Source organism: Marmota marmota, unplaced genomic scaffold (genome assembly GCF_001458135.2).
Source record: "Marmota marmota marmota unplaced genomic scaffold, marMar, whole genome shotgun sequence".
NCBI classification, from domain to species: domain Eukaryota; kingdom Metazoa; phylum Chordata; class Mammalia; order Rodentia; family Sciuridae; genus Marmota; species Marmota marmota.
Window position 1 is genome coordinate 7080987 of NW_026000171.1, and position 15231 is coordinate 7096217.

The following is a 15231-nucleotide window of genomic DNA, read 5'->3' on the forward strand; positions in this document are numbered from 1 at the left end:
AAAACTAAATTAACTAGTAGACATAAATTTATAATCAAATTCAGCATGCTCCATTTTTGCAATGGAGTATTTGGAGGTTAAAAGAACACAGTTAGGCATGGTGGTGCACACCTGCAATCCCAGCAACTTGAGAGGTAGAAGCAGGAGAATTGAGAGTTCAAGGCTAGCCTCAGCAACTTAGCAAGACCCTAAGCAACTTAGTGAGACCCTGCCTCAAACTAAAAAATGAAAAGGGATGTTGATGTGGCTCAGTGGTAAAGCACCTCAAGGTTCAATCCCCAGTAATAACAAGAAGAAAGAATACAAGACTGAGAGAAAGGCCATATTGTGACAATCACTGTGCTGTGGCTAAACAGACTGTATTAATGCTTTGCAGGGTTCTATATGAGTTTATATGAAATCTAGAGTGGGTGCCTGACAATCACAGAGAGGGCTTCTTCATGACTTACAGTCTGAACACATTGGTTGGCACCCACCACATCACATCTGGAATTTATTAGACAACTTTCAGTTTTTATTTTTTTTCATCAGCCCTGGCCCTTTCCTCTGATGCAGGCTCTCTAAGTATTGCTTTGCCATGAATGAGTCAAGGAGATAAGTCACCCTGGGTGTGAGTAAATTGGGAATACATTAGGGATGACCCCCAAATCTGTATGTCCCTATTGCTTCACCTCTTTCTGAGGATAGGAATCACTCATGAATGCCAGAACTTCTTAGGGCAGTGGCAGCTCTATTTACTGGAAGCCTGGTCAATGCTGACTGCTTCTCTGTTAGGAAATAGTCTTTAGATTGTGGCACATTCCAGCAATTCAAGGACTAGAAGCTTTAAATTAAAACAACATTGATGCCATATCCTCTTTCCAAAAGGCCTCTCCTTTGTCCATAAGTTAGTACACACACTTAGAAGAATTAAAGAACTAAATGTCTTTAAAGAATTAAATGCCTTTGGCATGACTCCTTCCTTCTCGCTCATAGCATCCCATTTTTGAGAGATAAAATGACCATAGGAAGAAATCCTAAGAACTATAAAACATTCAGGGCATATAGTTAGAAAAAGACACTGCATTTTTTTTTTTCTTTTTGCTATGCTAGGGATCAAAGTTAGGGATTTCTGCATGCTAGGCAGGCTCTCTTCCCCGGAGTCACATCTCCAGCCTGTGGGAATCTTTACTCCTTTCTATGTTAAAATCATAGATTAATTTCCTTAATTAAAAAAATTTTAGATGTTGACTGACCTTTATTTTATCCATTTATTTATATGTGGTGCTGAGAATCAAACCTAGTGTCTTACACATGCTAGGCAAGTGCTCCACCACTGAGCCCCAGCCCCAGCCCCAGCCCCTAATTTTCATCTCCAAAAACAGGAGAGACAAGTAATCAGAAGTCCCCTGTGAATGAGATACAATGTTCTGATCTTCTAGGCATTCTATTCTATTTGACATGCTAGCGTGAAGGACCAACACTACTCAGATTATGTGCTTATATAATTCAGGCTTAAAAAAGTTAAGTAGTATGATATTGTTAAGTTTATATACTCAAAATCAAGTGAACTTCTTTCTTAAACCATAGTATTTTCATATTAATCAGCTTTGGACAGCCAATTTTCAGTTTTCAACTACTAGACAGATGTCAGTAATAATTATAATAATAATAAGAAGAAATATTATTAGTAGTAATAACACATTCTTCCTATTTTACTTAATAAGCATTAAAAATATGAGATGATGACATTCTCATCTTGCTAAACATTATTATAGGACACTGGAAAAGTTTTCTTTCTCTTGTAAATGAGCAATGGATTACTTTTCTGCTGGTCTATTATTTCTCCTGTAGAGAAGGGATATATTTTGGTATTTTCCTCAGCCAAATCAGCTACATAAATAAATTTTTTTGGGGGAGGGTACCAGGCACTGAACACAGCGGCAATTGACCACTGAGCCACATCTCAAGCCCTAGTTTATATTTTATTTAGAGATAGGATCTTACTGACTTGCTTGGCACCTCCCTTTTGCTGAGGCTGGCTTTGAACTTGCAATCATCCTGCCTCAACCTCCTGAGCTGCTGGGATTACAGGCATGCGCCACAGCGCCTGACAAATATAAACTCTTTTTAATAAGCAGTTCTAATATTTATCTACAAAAATACCTTTATTGTACAAATACTTATGAATTTAAACATTAAGTATTATGCCAAGGTACTACCAATTGCTGACTGATCTCTCTATATAGAAAAGAAGACATTGTTTATTTTAAAAGTTCTTTCCCAGTCCAATTACTCAGAAGAGTATATTTAAGAAGCCAAAATGTATAGGATTGTTGATACTGCAAATTGTACAGGACTAGTCAGTGAAGATATTAAAGTTAAAGCAGGGAACTAGATTTGAAAACTCAGCTTTCTCGTTATTTTCAAAAGGACAATCTTTCCCCCATTTTATAACTGTGATAAAATATACCCAACATTACCATTTTAACCATATGAAGTGTATGGGTCTATGAAATATAGTAAGTATTAAATTTTGGAGGGTTTTAAGGTTGGAAAGGAAAGGGCAAAACTCTATTCATACCTTCAAACACTATTCAACCCTGAATAACAAGAAATCTCTTAATAAAAATATAGTTAAATGCCTTTGTAATAAGAACATAGTTGGATATAAGAAATTCAAATGGGTAGAATTTCACTAATTTCTACCAGCCATGGTATAAAATTAAGAAATGTTCTCATGGAAGACTTATGACATCTTCTAAACCAGCCCTATTACCAATAATACTCTTGTGAAAGTCGAAATCTCTAATTATGAAAATTAAGTGAATGCCATTGTCAGATGTCTAATATGAAACACAAGACCCTAAAGTACACACTGGTAAGACAAATGTGGAGAAAATGGTGTGAAAGCTGGTCTCCTGGTCCCCTCCCTGGGCCCCTGACATTACTAATACCTGCTGTTTGAGCTGCTGTACCAGGCGATCCTTCTCACGTTTAAGTGCAGCCACTTCCTCTTGGGTCTTTTTCTTAGAGGACGAAAGTTCTAAAAGAGCTATATTGGCATCTTTTTCACTAATGGCAGCCAGAAGAGCTTCTTGCCTGAAAAAGAAAGAAAATGCCATTTTCATTTAACCCTTGTAACAATTCTTTGAAGTTATCAACCCCCATTTTATGTATGATAAAACCAAGGCTTGGAGAGTTCATGCAGCTTGCCCAAGTTCACACTTGGGTATATGGTACAGCAGGAAACCCCATTCAGGTTTTTCTGATTCTAAATGTTTTCATCTTGTTATATTGCTATATTAATTCAAGGATTCTTACATAATATTAAATGAAATAAGCCAGTCATAGAAGGAAAAACATTGCATGATTTCACTTACATGAGGTTATCTATAATTGTCAAACTCATGGAATCCTAGAATGTACCATAGAGATTACCAGGGACTAAAGGAAGGGAGAAATAGAGAATTGTGAATCAAGGCATAATTTCTCAATTTTGCAGGATCACAATTCTCAGAGACCTGCTGTACAACATTTTTCTTGTAGTTAACAACATACTGTTTTGTACATTTAAAAATTTAACAGCGTGGATCCAGGTTAAATACTCTCATCATAAAAATCAAAAATTTTAAAATGTTTAATCTTTGGAAAAACTACATACATAGTTTTCCTTTTGTGCTGGAGAATCACACCCAGGGCCTGGCATATGCTAGACAAGTGTTCTATCACTGAGCTAAATTGCCAGCTTAATAATAACTTAGGGAGCTGGGGTTGTGGCTCAATGGCAGAGCACTTGCCTTGTACATGTGAGGCCCTGGGTTTGATCCTCAGCACCACATAAAAATGAATAAACAAAGATATTGCATCCATCTATAACTAAAAAATATTTTAAAAAATAATAACAACTTAGTATTTCATTAAAAAAGAAAAAAAGAGTTTCTAGATATAACTATGTTTAAACTTGAAAAATAAAGTTAGTGACTTTTTTTTGTTTAGTAAGAGTAGTCCTGTCTCCTCTGTTTCATCCATGTAACCTTAACCCATTTATTTGATAAGTATGTGTAGCTTCCAGGAAAACTAAGACATTAACTTTGACATTGAAAACATTTTCATGTACAGAATATATAACAAATTGTTAACCTTAGTAAAGTGAATTTAGAAACACAGCCTATATTCTTGGGGCATTCTGGAGATTGGTAATTCTTTTTATCTCATTAATGCAATAAGTTTAGAGTTGTGACTTTATTGGCAATGATCCACACACTTTGAAACAGTAATTTAAACTTCACAGATTCCTTGTGGTTTGGCTAACTACTTGTGGTTCATGTCCAGAAGGAAAAGGAGTAGATTTAGTAGTGAGGTGGATATAAGAAACTTACGAAATAATCAGAATAAAGTTGGTGAACAATTTAGTCTCACAGTCCAAAATGCATTCTTCAGTAGTTCATCTTTTATGTAAAAAGACAGATTTGATTTACAAGAACTATATAAGTGGCCTGAGCCTTTGACCGGAGGAAATGCTGAATCTGAGAATGTACTGCCCAAGCTTAACTCTGCTTCTGTCTTTTGTTAAGATAATTGAACTTCAATAGCAGTCATATGGAAGAGTTTTAGTTAAGCCACAAACTGGAAGACCATCATTTGAATATTCTAAGGGATATTCTTTATACTGGATGGGTTGATGTACAGAACTCTGAATAAGCAATACTAACAAATGCAGGATATAGATGAGCTTACATCATGGAAATGAAGATTTGTTTAACTAGTATTTGCTGTTGGAAAGAAAGATCCTCATGGACCCCAGTATCACTTTCCACTGTCCCCACACTATGTAATTCTAAGAAAGGCAGATGGCTTAAACCAGGAGGCTCCAGTCAACACCAAAGGGATAATGACAGTCTAAATATAGCCAATGGCCACTTGAAAAAAATATGTTAAGTGGTGAAATAAGCATAAAGGTGAAGGAGTTCAAGATGGTCTAACTATGCAGTTTCCTGTTACTTGCTGTCATCTGTTCCCTTTTGGGAAGCTCAAAGACTGACAAAGTTGAAATGAAAAGAGTGCTTTCTCAAAAAGGGCGCTGCATTTCTTTGCACTAGGAGTCAGAATCACACACTTAGTAGCAGGCAAACAGCAAAAGATGAATGAAAAATTTCATTCTATCTAAATCTAGATATCTAGGTTGAGTAATCAACACTTTTAATAAATGCCAAATATGAAAGTGATAGCATTTGAGTTACTACTTTGTGTTTAAGGAAAGTATCATAATATGAAATATTAGAATTTATTGTATATTGTTGAAGCATCTTTATTAAATTCTAAATTCTTTCATATGATATGCTTGGCTAGCTAGTATATAGTACGGTACAGTTAATCTCTGGGGCAAATGTCAAATTTCCAAGAATATGATATATAATATGATATAACAGGTGATTATTTACATTTCAAATTTCAAAATTGTAAAGGATGTACCTACCACAGGAGTCCAAGCCCCTGGAACAATGATTTTCTAATAAGATGAAACTGTTTCTATAATATAATTCAAATAAAGATTTTATTATGTCATTGATGCTATTTATTTTCTACTGAGAATGATAATTATGCTGTATACTGCACAGAGTCAAACTTTTCCTCACTATACCCATGAATTCTCATCCTCTAAAAATTCCCTAGTACATGATCATACTCTTTTCATTTGAAAACTGTATTGTTGATATGGATTTCTACAATTGTATATGTCTAAGAAAGGCAACTCACAGTTAAGAGAATAAAGTGTTTTGATTATGTGCTGTACATGTCATATCAATTTTGGATAATGTCAATATCTCTTTTAGGCTTTCCTTTTATTTTTGGAAAAGGATGGAATTGATTAAAATTGTTTTCTTGGTTATAATTTTGGTAAATCTGAAATGAATACCACTGAAACCAAGGGAAAACCTGAATAAACCTTGTAGCTTCGCTTGTTTTTAGTTAACTTACTTTTATTTCAATTTTAGAGGTCACACAACCAAGAAATAGACTCCTGTTAGCTTTGCTATAAATAACACATCTAATATATGGGTTATGATGGTGATAGTTACCTATGTTGTTTTCTAGGATACCTCAAACCAGTCGAAATCACTGACTCTTCACTTAGGTCTGGGCAAGTGTTCAATGTGTGACCTTATGACATCAGAGGGCCCCAAATTCCCCCTTCAGGGAATGGTAATACAGTCATTTTCTAAACATACGTCCTATGAAGAACTAAGATGTTTGATTATGCAAGCAGAGACCACCTTTCCTTATCTCCAATCACCTTTCCCCATACCTCAGAATACCCTGTGTCCCACAGATAACCTAAACCCTATCCTCGCGGAGGCAGATTTGAGAGTTGGGGCTCCTGGCTTCTCACATTTGGTCAGCTCATGAATACACTCTTTCTGTTTTACAAATCTTGTCCTTTTGGTGATTAGCATACTGTGCAGTAAGCATAAGAGGCCTCGTCTGGTAACACTATCAGAAAGAAAAATCTCTTAAAAACATTCTGGAAGATCAGTAAGGATGTGAAAATAAACACTAGAAGTCATAGTTCATGGGAAATAAGAAAATTGTTAATTTCCTAATATACTTCATTAAAAGGACCATGTAGTACAGTTGAATCTACATGGTTAAGTTTTACACAGGGCACTCAAACATATCTAGACTAAAAATTTTTGTTAGGAATGCTACTTTTCAGAGGTAAAGGAATTCAAATTAGAAAAAAAATTGTGAAAAGATTCTTATTTTAGTAGCTACCTATTTAATACAATTATTTCTTTATAAAAATATATTTTCTGATAAAGATAAAACACATACATTGAATAAAACTGAAAGATTCAAAAATAAAGGAAATAAAAAATACAAAAAGCAATTCCTTTGTAAACAGAGTCAATGGCTTGAGATCTAGAACTACTGCTAAGGATATTTTAAAGAAATTGAACCTTAATAGGGGTTAATCATTGACTCAGAGCTTTCCTAACTGAAGATTATCCACAGAAAAATGAGACTTGCTAGTGTAGCACATTCTGACTTTGTTTCCCATGAGCCTGAGGGAGTAACATGAGCACATAAAATGGAAAAGGTAATAAACGTATGTCACAAGCCCAGAGCAAAATAAAAACTCCACTGTTCTTCCTGTCAAATCACTCTTGTTCTGTGTCTTTTCCTTAATTACCAAAAGGGGGGGGGGTAGAAAAAGAAAAACGTGGATACAAAACCTTTCAAGTGATTAGTTATCTGCTAATGCATGAAGAGCATGTCATTATTACTAGCATAATGAGTAGGTAGCAACAGAAATCCTACCAACTTTAGGTCATTACAATGGTGCTTCTATCCCTGGTGCTTTCAACTATCAGACTAGTTGAGCTTGCCCTTTGACCTGCACATTTTAATAGAATCAAGATGGTTCTAAAAGTACTCTGCTGTGGGGTTTAAGCTTCAGAAATAGTAGGACTACCCTTCTGTCCCCTTACCCTTGCTGGGAAAAATTCAGAAACTGGAGCCAAATATTAAAGGCAAATGGAGCTCTAACTCCTTTTGATAATTTCTGAATTCTTGAGAACACAACATTTGCCTTCTATTGACAATAAATAAGAGATGTGTAATCAATGTTGAAATGATGATGGTTAACAATGTAGCAGTGTATCCGTAACTATGCATACTATGAATTAAGGGATTTACTGAAGTTTACCATTCCCTCTTCCTCTAAATAGGTATTTCAAATTGAACAGTTGTATAATCATGTATTAAAAATTCCATAATTCTGAAAATATCAGGAAAAAGACCTGATAAAATGGCTTTGGCCATTTTAATGTCATGGACATGTAGGCATAGTTACAGTTACTATAACAGAGGTTAAATCTGAAATCTAGATTCTCCTATTGATGCATTAAATAAACGTTTGATTTTTCTGCCTTCTTTATTTGATAGGTAACCAATTAGTTATCCAGAGTGTGTAGTAGATTTACCAGGACATTACTTTTACTATTTGGTCATTTCCTTCAGTTACAATTTTCTCCTACTTTCCTTGAAGAAGTTTCAGAGAGGATGGTAGATGCACTACCCATTTAAACTCTGTGAAAGTTACAGTCTGGGCGAACTGTTATGGGTAAACCTGAAGGAAATGCCTGATCTCTCAAATATTAGTCCCTGTGCATCATATTATATCCCTCAAGGTCACCTTTTATTTACATATCCAGAAATATCTTTAATGTAAAATGTCAAAATTAAATTGACTTTTCCTTCTACCATCACAAATCAACCTTTCAATATTAACAGAACCACCAAATTTAAATTAATTTTATGTTTTCTTTGCTTCCCATGGTCTTTATTCAAGTTTTTCCGATTCTTTCTTTCTAATAGTTTCTTTTCTCTCCCTCCCTTCCTCTTTCTGTCTTTCTTTGTGGTGCTGCAGATCAAACTCCATGCCTGTCACATGCTAGGCAAGTGCTCTACCACTGATATATCTATCCCTAACACTTTGAAAATTTTTTATTTGAGATAGTTTAAAAAAATTTTTTAAAAAGTTGAGACAGGAGAATTGCTCAGGTTGGCCTCAAACTTGTACCCCTCTTGCTTCAGCTTCCCATGTAGCTGGGATTACTGATAGGCACCACTGGAACCCACTGGTTTGTATGAGCTTGGTCACTATTGTAGTCATTACTACCCTTCTACGTTGGGCCTCTAGTATACTTAAAGCTTCTTTACTGGTCTTCCCATAATTTAATACTGTCCTACTTTTCTGAGGTCATTGTCTCTTACCACATCGGATGCTTTAGCCTAACATTTAGAACCACCCACAATTTTCAACCCATTTCTCACTGTTCTCCAACAACTTTCTCTGCCAATAGGATGTCTACTAATTTTCACTTAGATTCATGCTATGCTTCTATCTCAGGTGCATATAGCTTTGTCTCGTTAAAGATCTGGCTCTGCTCGTGACTAATTTCTCTCTTCAGCATCTCCTTTCAGCACTTTCACAGTTTGGATCATATTAACAGGAAATTACTCTGTAAATGTCCTTCAATTCTTCTACATTTGCAAAGTCTGCTCCCCCAATGACAGTAATTTTATTTTATTTTTTATAATTTTTAAATGATTCTAGGAACTTATTTGACTTTCAATTTATTTACTCATTTTAAAAAAATTTTACTATGAATTTATAACATATATAATTAACAGCCAAACATGGTGGCACATGCTTGTAATCTTAACTACTTGGGAGCCTGAGGTAGGAAAGTTGCAGGTTTGAGGCAGCCTGGACAACTTGGTGAGACCCCCATCTCAGAAAAACAAAAATAAAAATGCAAGAAGGGCTGGGTATGTACTTGAGTGGCAGAGTGCTTTCCTAGCAGTGTCTGCTCCTGAGTTTAATCCATAGTACTGTAAAAAAATGAAACAAAAAACAAAAAATCCTCACAAAACACAAAATCTACCATCTTAACCATTTAAAAATGAATGATTTAGTAGGGCTAAGTACATTCACAAACTGTAAACCAATCTCCAGAACTCTTTTAACCTTGCAAAATTGAAATCATACCCATTAAACAATAATTCCTCATTTCCCCGTCCCCAATCCCTGGTAACCATTATTCTATTTTTTATGTCTATGAATTTGACTACTCTAGGTATTCATGTTAGTACATGTAGTTTATCTTTTTGTGATCGGCTTATTTCACTTGGTGTAATGTTTTTGAGATTCATCCATGTTGTAGCATACAACAGAATCTTTTTTCTCTCCTTTTTTTTTTGAGGGGTGGGGGTACCTGGAATTGAACTCAGGGGCACTTAACCACTGAGCCACATTTCCAGCTCTATTTTGTATTTTATTTAGAGACAAGGTCTCACTGAGTTGCTTAGTGACTTGCTTTTGCTGAGGCTGGCTTTGAACTCACAATCATTTTGCCTCAGCCCCCCAAGCCACTGGGATTACAGGTGTGTGCCACTGTGCCCAGCAGAATCTTATCTTTTGATGTTGAATAATACTCCATTGCACATACAGACCACATTGTATTTATCCATTTGTTCTTCATGGGCATTTGGGTTGTTTCCAACTTTTAGTTATTGTGAATAATGCTGCTATATTTAAAATTTCAAAAATATCTTCCTTACAGAGTCTCAGTTCATGGTTCTGAAAACCAAGAGCTTTCAAATATTGTTTATTTTTGGCACTGCATGCACCTAAACTATTTATAATTTTAAAATTTTACTTAGGGCTATACTATCTATATTCTTTAAACTCTGATATAATTTGCCAGTCTTCTTTGTTTGCCCAAATCCTTTGCTTAAGAAATATCTGGAAGGGCTGGAATTGTGGCTCAGTGGCAGAGCGCTTGCCTTGCACATATGAGGCACTGGGTTCGATCCTCAGAATCACATTGAAATAAATAAATAAAAATAAAGGTATTGTGTCCATCTACAACTAAAATAAATAAATAAATAATAGCTGGAACTATAGACCCCAATGAAAGCATAAATGTCAAGAATAGTTCCGGGCATAGGTAGACTTTGAATAAGTACATATATATTGATCCAATAGCTCCTCAAATTCTGACTTTATTTCTATCTGTTATGGTGGTTTCCTAAATGTTGTAGTGTTTTGTCATTTATTTTGAAACTGTAGCTTTAAGGCTTAAAAAAAAAAAAAAAAGCCGGTAGCATATAAAGCAAGTGAGCAGAGAGTTGAGTAAGACATATCAAGTTCTGGAAATATGAAAGAAATCAAGACTGGAAACAGACCACCAGCTTTGGCCAATTTACATTCCATTTTAAGAAAGAGTTATATTTTCTCTAATTAGACGGATGACAACCAAAATACTAGATTCAATGCTAGATGTCACAATTCAAAAGGCAGTGCAAAAGTAAATGGTAAACAAAAGAAGACGACAGGTGGGGTTATAAAAGGGCATGCTAATCCAAAAAGGTTTTCTAAAATCTAGCATAAAAATTGGTATATTTTACAGGTTTGTTTTGCAAAAACAGGATACTAAATCCTTATTTCACTAGAGAGCACAAATGACACAAACAGGATGGTCACAAAAATATAGATTTTGGTTTATAAAATGAACTAACACTTGACAATAAGCAGAAGTGGAAAGCCTATGACTAGATATTTAAAGAGATTATCATAGGTATTGTATAAGTGACTTTGTTTTGAGTAGTAATTTTTTAAAAAGATTTTAATATAGCTAATGAAGTCAAATCAATGCATGGTATCAATGCATGGTATGAGTAGTAAATGATAAAATAATACAGATAGGGAAATCATACTAGAATGAGGATGTAGGAATTGTGAAGGGCCCCAATTTGAACAGTAATAAAAAAGACAGAGAAGCCTGGCACGGTGGCGCATGCCTGTAATCCAGCAGCTTGGGAGGCTGAGGCAGGGGGATCATGAGTTCAAAACCAGCCTCAGTGACTTGGCAAGGCCCTAGGCAACTCAGAGAGACCCTGTCTCTAAATAATAGGGCTGGGGTTGTAGAGCACTTGCCTAGCATGTGTGAGGACCTGTGTTTGATCCCCAGCACCACATAAAGATAAATAAATGAAGGTATTGTGTCCATCTGCATCTAAATAAAGAAATAAATAAAAAACATATATTATATATATATATATATGAATGAAGCTGGGATGTTGCTCAGTGGGAAAGAGCCCCTGGGTTCAGTCCCCAGTACCAACAAACAAAAAGAAAGTGGCAAAAGTTATATGGAATGTGTGAGGACACATTGTGTAACTGGATGAGAGGGTTTCTACAGGGTGAAGAGATTCCCTGAAACAGCAGCTTTAAATCAGAGCAGGCATGGTCTGGAATAGCAGCCTAAGGAATGAACACAGGCCATGGACTCCTGACAGGCAGACTCAAAAATGCTGCCCAAGAAATGATCTGATTCTGAACATAATACTTAGAAGCATCAAAAATTCTAGAGGCAGAAAGCAAGGTTTTAGACTGAGCTGGAGGCCAAGAGGAGAATTTAGAAGATCCTGGCAGCAGAAGTCCAGGCCACTACTGCTAGAGATATGAGTAGAAATCTTATATTACAGAAATTATTTCTAAAGAATGAAGTACAAAATGCTATTGTCTGACTCCTAGATTTAACAGTTCCAGGTAGAACTGTAAGTGAAAAATTGCTATTCCATTCAATGAATATTGCAACACAAAATCCTATAACACAGGCTTTGATCGTGGGGGGCAGAAACCTTTCAAATGTTACCTGATAGAGAGTATTGAGAGCATCTAATCCAATAGTATATGTGGAGGTTCTACCTAGTATAACCTTCTTGTAGCACATGGCAAGTTGTTTGAGAGCACAATTTCTGAATCCTCTCATATTTTGTATCTGTCATCGTCTTCTTTTTAAAAAAATTTTTTTTAGTTGTTGACAGACCCCCCCTTTTAAAAAATTTATTTATATGTGGTGCTAAGAATCGAACCCAGTGCCTCATATATGCCAGGCGTGTATGTCACCACTAAGCCCCAGCCCCATATCTGTCTTCTTAAACACAGGAAAGGAACTAGAAATATATTGACATGAAAAGAAATACAAATTATGCCAATGGGACTGACTTCCATTTCGCAGAACTCCTTGAAAAAAAAATTGTTGGTAATTATAGCTCAGTAAATAAGCTGATTGGAAAAAAATGGTGTGGAAAATGTGTATTCAGTGTTTTTCTTCACTTTTGCTGAAAAATGAACATGGTAATATATCTAGTGCACTGCAGATTATGGTAAGCTTGTAAAACTTAGTTTTATTGTTATACTGATACTTCTCCTGTTATGAAGCTTCTGTTTGCTTCTCAGATTGGCCAAACCTGACTTTTGTTAGGAAAATAAGTTTATATTTTCTCCATTTATTTAAAAATATAATACACTGTACCTCAATAAAGTTAATTCTAAAATTATAAAGATCTTCTGAATGAGGAATTTTTTAACCTAGCAAACACAGTAACTATAAGCACAATATTTTTATTGTGGTAAAATACACATAACACAAAATTTGCCACTTTAATCTTTGTGTGTGCATGTACGTGTGTGTGTGTGTTTTACTGGGGATCAAACCCAGGGTCTTATGCATGGTAGGCAAGGTTCTACTACTGAGCTACAGTCCCAGCCCCATTTTAACCATTTTTAAGTGTATGGTTTAGTGGCATTAAGTACAGCCACAATGTTGCACAACTATCACCTCCATCACTCTCTGCAGCCTTTTCATCTTCCCTAACAAAAACTCGTGCGTATTAAGCACTAACTTCCCCTTCTCTCCCTGCCTCTAGTAATCACCATTCTACTTTTTGTCACTATAAATCTGACTATTCTAGGTTCCTCATATAAGTGAGACAATATAGTATTTGTTTTACCTAGCTTATTTTACTTAGCATAATGTCTACAAGTACAATAAGTTTTATGCTCCCATGTTTAAATGACCTTGATACAAAATGCTCTATATGTATTTTTCCCCACGCCTTTTTTTCAAATTTATTTACTATATTTTCAAACAATAACAAAAAAAAAAAAAAAAGGAGGAGGAGGAGGAGGAGGAGAAAAGAAAAATAGATTTCTAGAAATCCATGAATTCTACTTAGCCACTGTTGGACTAAGGAGGAGGAAAGCTAGATGAGATGAACTGGAGAAGCACTGGCAGGACTTAGTGCACAGTGGCACCTTAGGAGTTCTGATATCCTTTCTTATCAAGTTTAGTTAAAAAACACAATATATGACCATAGGTTCTATGCTGGTAGACTGGATACTATATAATAGTGAATAATTTGTTTTTTGCTACTTAATGTTAAATATAATTTATAGTCATATTGAAAAGCCAATTTGAGAAACTGGAGATAATATTTACATAGTTATAGAATTTGATTAATATTCAAGGATACAAAACTTGTCTAATCTTCTATAGGGTAAAGAAAAAAATTAACAGAAAACAACATCAATTCAATAAAGAGTCTGCTATAGTTTGAATATTTGCCTCCCCCCAAATTCACACTGCTTTTTTTGGGGGAGGTGAAGGGGGCAGTACTGGGGATTGAACCCAGAGGCACTTAATCACTGAGCCACAGTCTTTTTTTTTTTTTTAAAGAGAGAGTTGGGCTGGGGATGTGGCTCAAGCGGTAGTGCGCTCGCCTGGCATGTGTGCGGCTCCGGGTTCGATCCTCGGCACCACATACAAACAAAGATGTTGTGTCTGCCGAAAACTAAAATAAATAAATATTAAAAATATTTAATAATATTTAATGAGAGAGAGAGAATGAGAATTTTTTAATATTTATTTTTTAGTTTTTGGTGGACACAACATCTTTATTTTATTTTTATGTGGTACAGAGGATCGAACCCAGCACCCCGCGCATGCCAAGCGAGTGCATTACTGCTTGAGCTACATCCCCAGCCCCACAGTCTCTTTTTTTTTGAGACAAGGTCTTGCTAAGTTGCTTAGGGCTTCATTAAATTGCTGAGACTGGCTTTGAACTTGTGATCATCCTGTCTCAGGCTTCCAAGTTTCTGGGAGTATAGGAATGACCCACTGTGCCCAGGTTCCTGGTCAAAATCCTTAGGTTTCTAATATAGTATTAATGGCAATTTAGAATTTCTGGTTTCAGGGTGGCGAATAACAAAAAGCAGAAACAAACTGTTGATATAAGAAGATTTATGTTATATTGAATGATAATACAATAAAAGAAAAAAATGGGTAACGAAATTATTATTGACTTAGTACATGGAAACCAATACAGAGTGCCTACAAAGAGAAATGCCTATGAGAAGGAAGTAGATTTACTGTGCAAAATCCAAGAGTCAGGAATGATTAGATTAATAGCTGTGGAAAGTAGTATAGCTTATTACATTGTATCAGATTTCCTTTCCATGGTAGTTCTCACATGAAAGAAATTATTCAAAATGGAAGTCTAGGCTGACTTCTGATCTACTGAATCTGAATTTTTGGGATGATATTTTATTCTGAAGAAACTCTCCAGGTAATTTGGAGACTCACACCTTCATAGGAAGATAAATTAATTTAAATGGCTAATAGTAAAAAGTATTAAGTATTACTGATTCCCCACATCCTTGCAAAGGCTGAAATTTTATTATTTTATTTTTTAAAAATACTTTTTAGTTGTCAATGGACCTTTATTTTATTTATTTATATGCGGTGCTGAGAATTGAACCCAGTGCCTCACACATGCTGGGCAAGCACTCTACCACTGAGCCACACCTTGGCCCCCATCCCGCCCCGCCCCCCC

General features: G+C 35.5%; 1 protein-coding gene across 19 annotated transcripts in view; it reads right to left on the reverse strand.

Moving 5' to 3' along the window:
* The window catches only part of Erc1 (ELKS/RAB6-interacting/CAST family member 1), a 1605700-nt gene that overhangs the window by 115160 nt on the left and 1475309 nt on the right, over window positions 1-15231 (reverse strand). For all 19 annotated transcript variants that reach the window (XM_048787497.1, XM_048787503.1, XM_048787498.1 and 16 more), the window contains one exon: window positions 2937-3081. In XM_048787497.1, the coding sequence (XP_048643454.1) occupies window positions 2937-3081 (145 nt within the window). The remainder of the gene's footprint in view (window positions 1-2936; window positions 3082-15231) is intronic.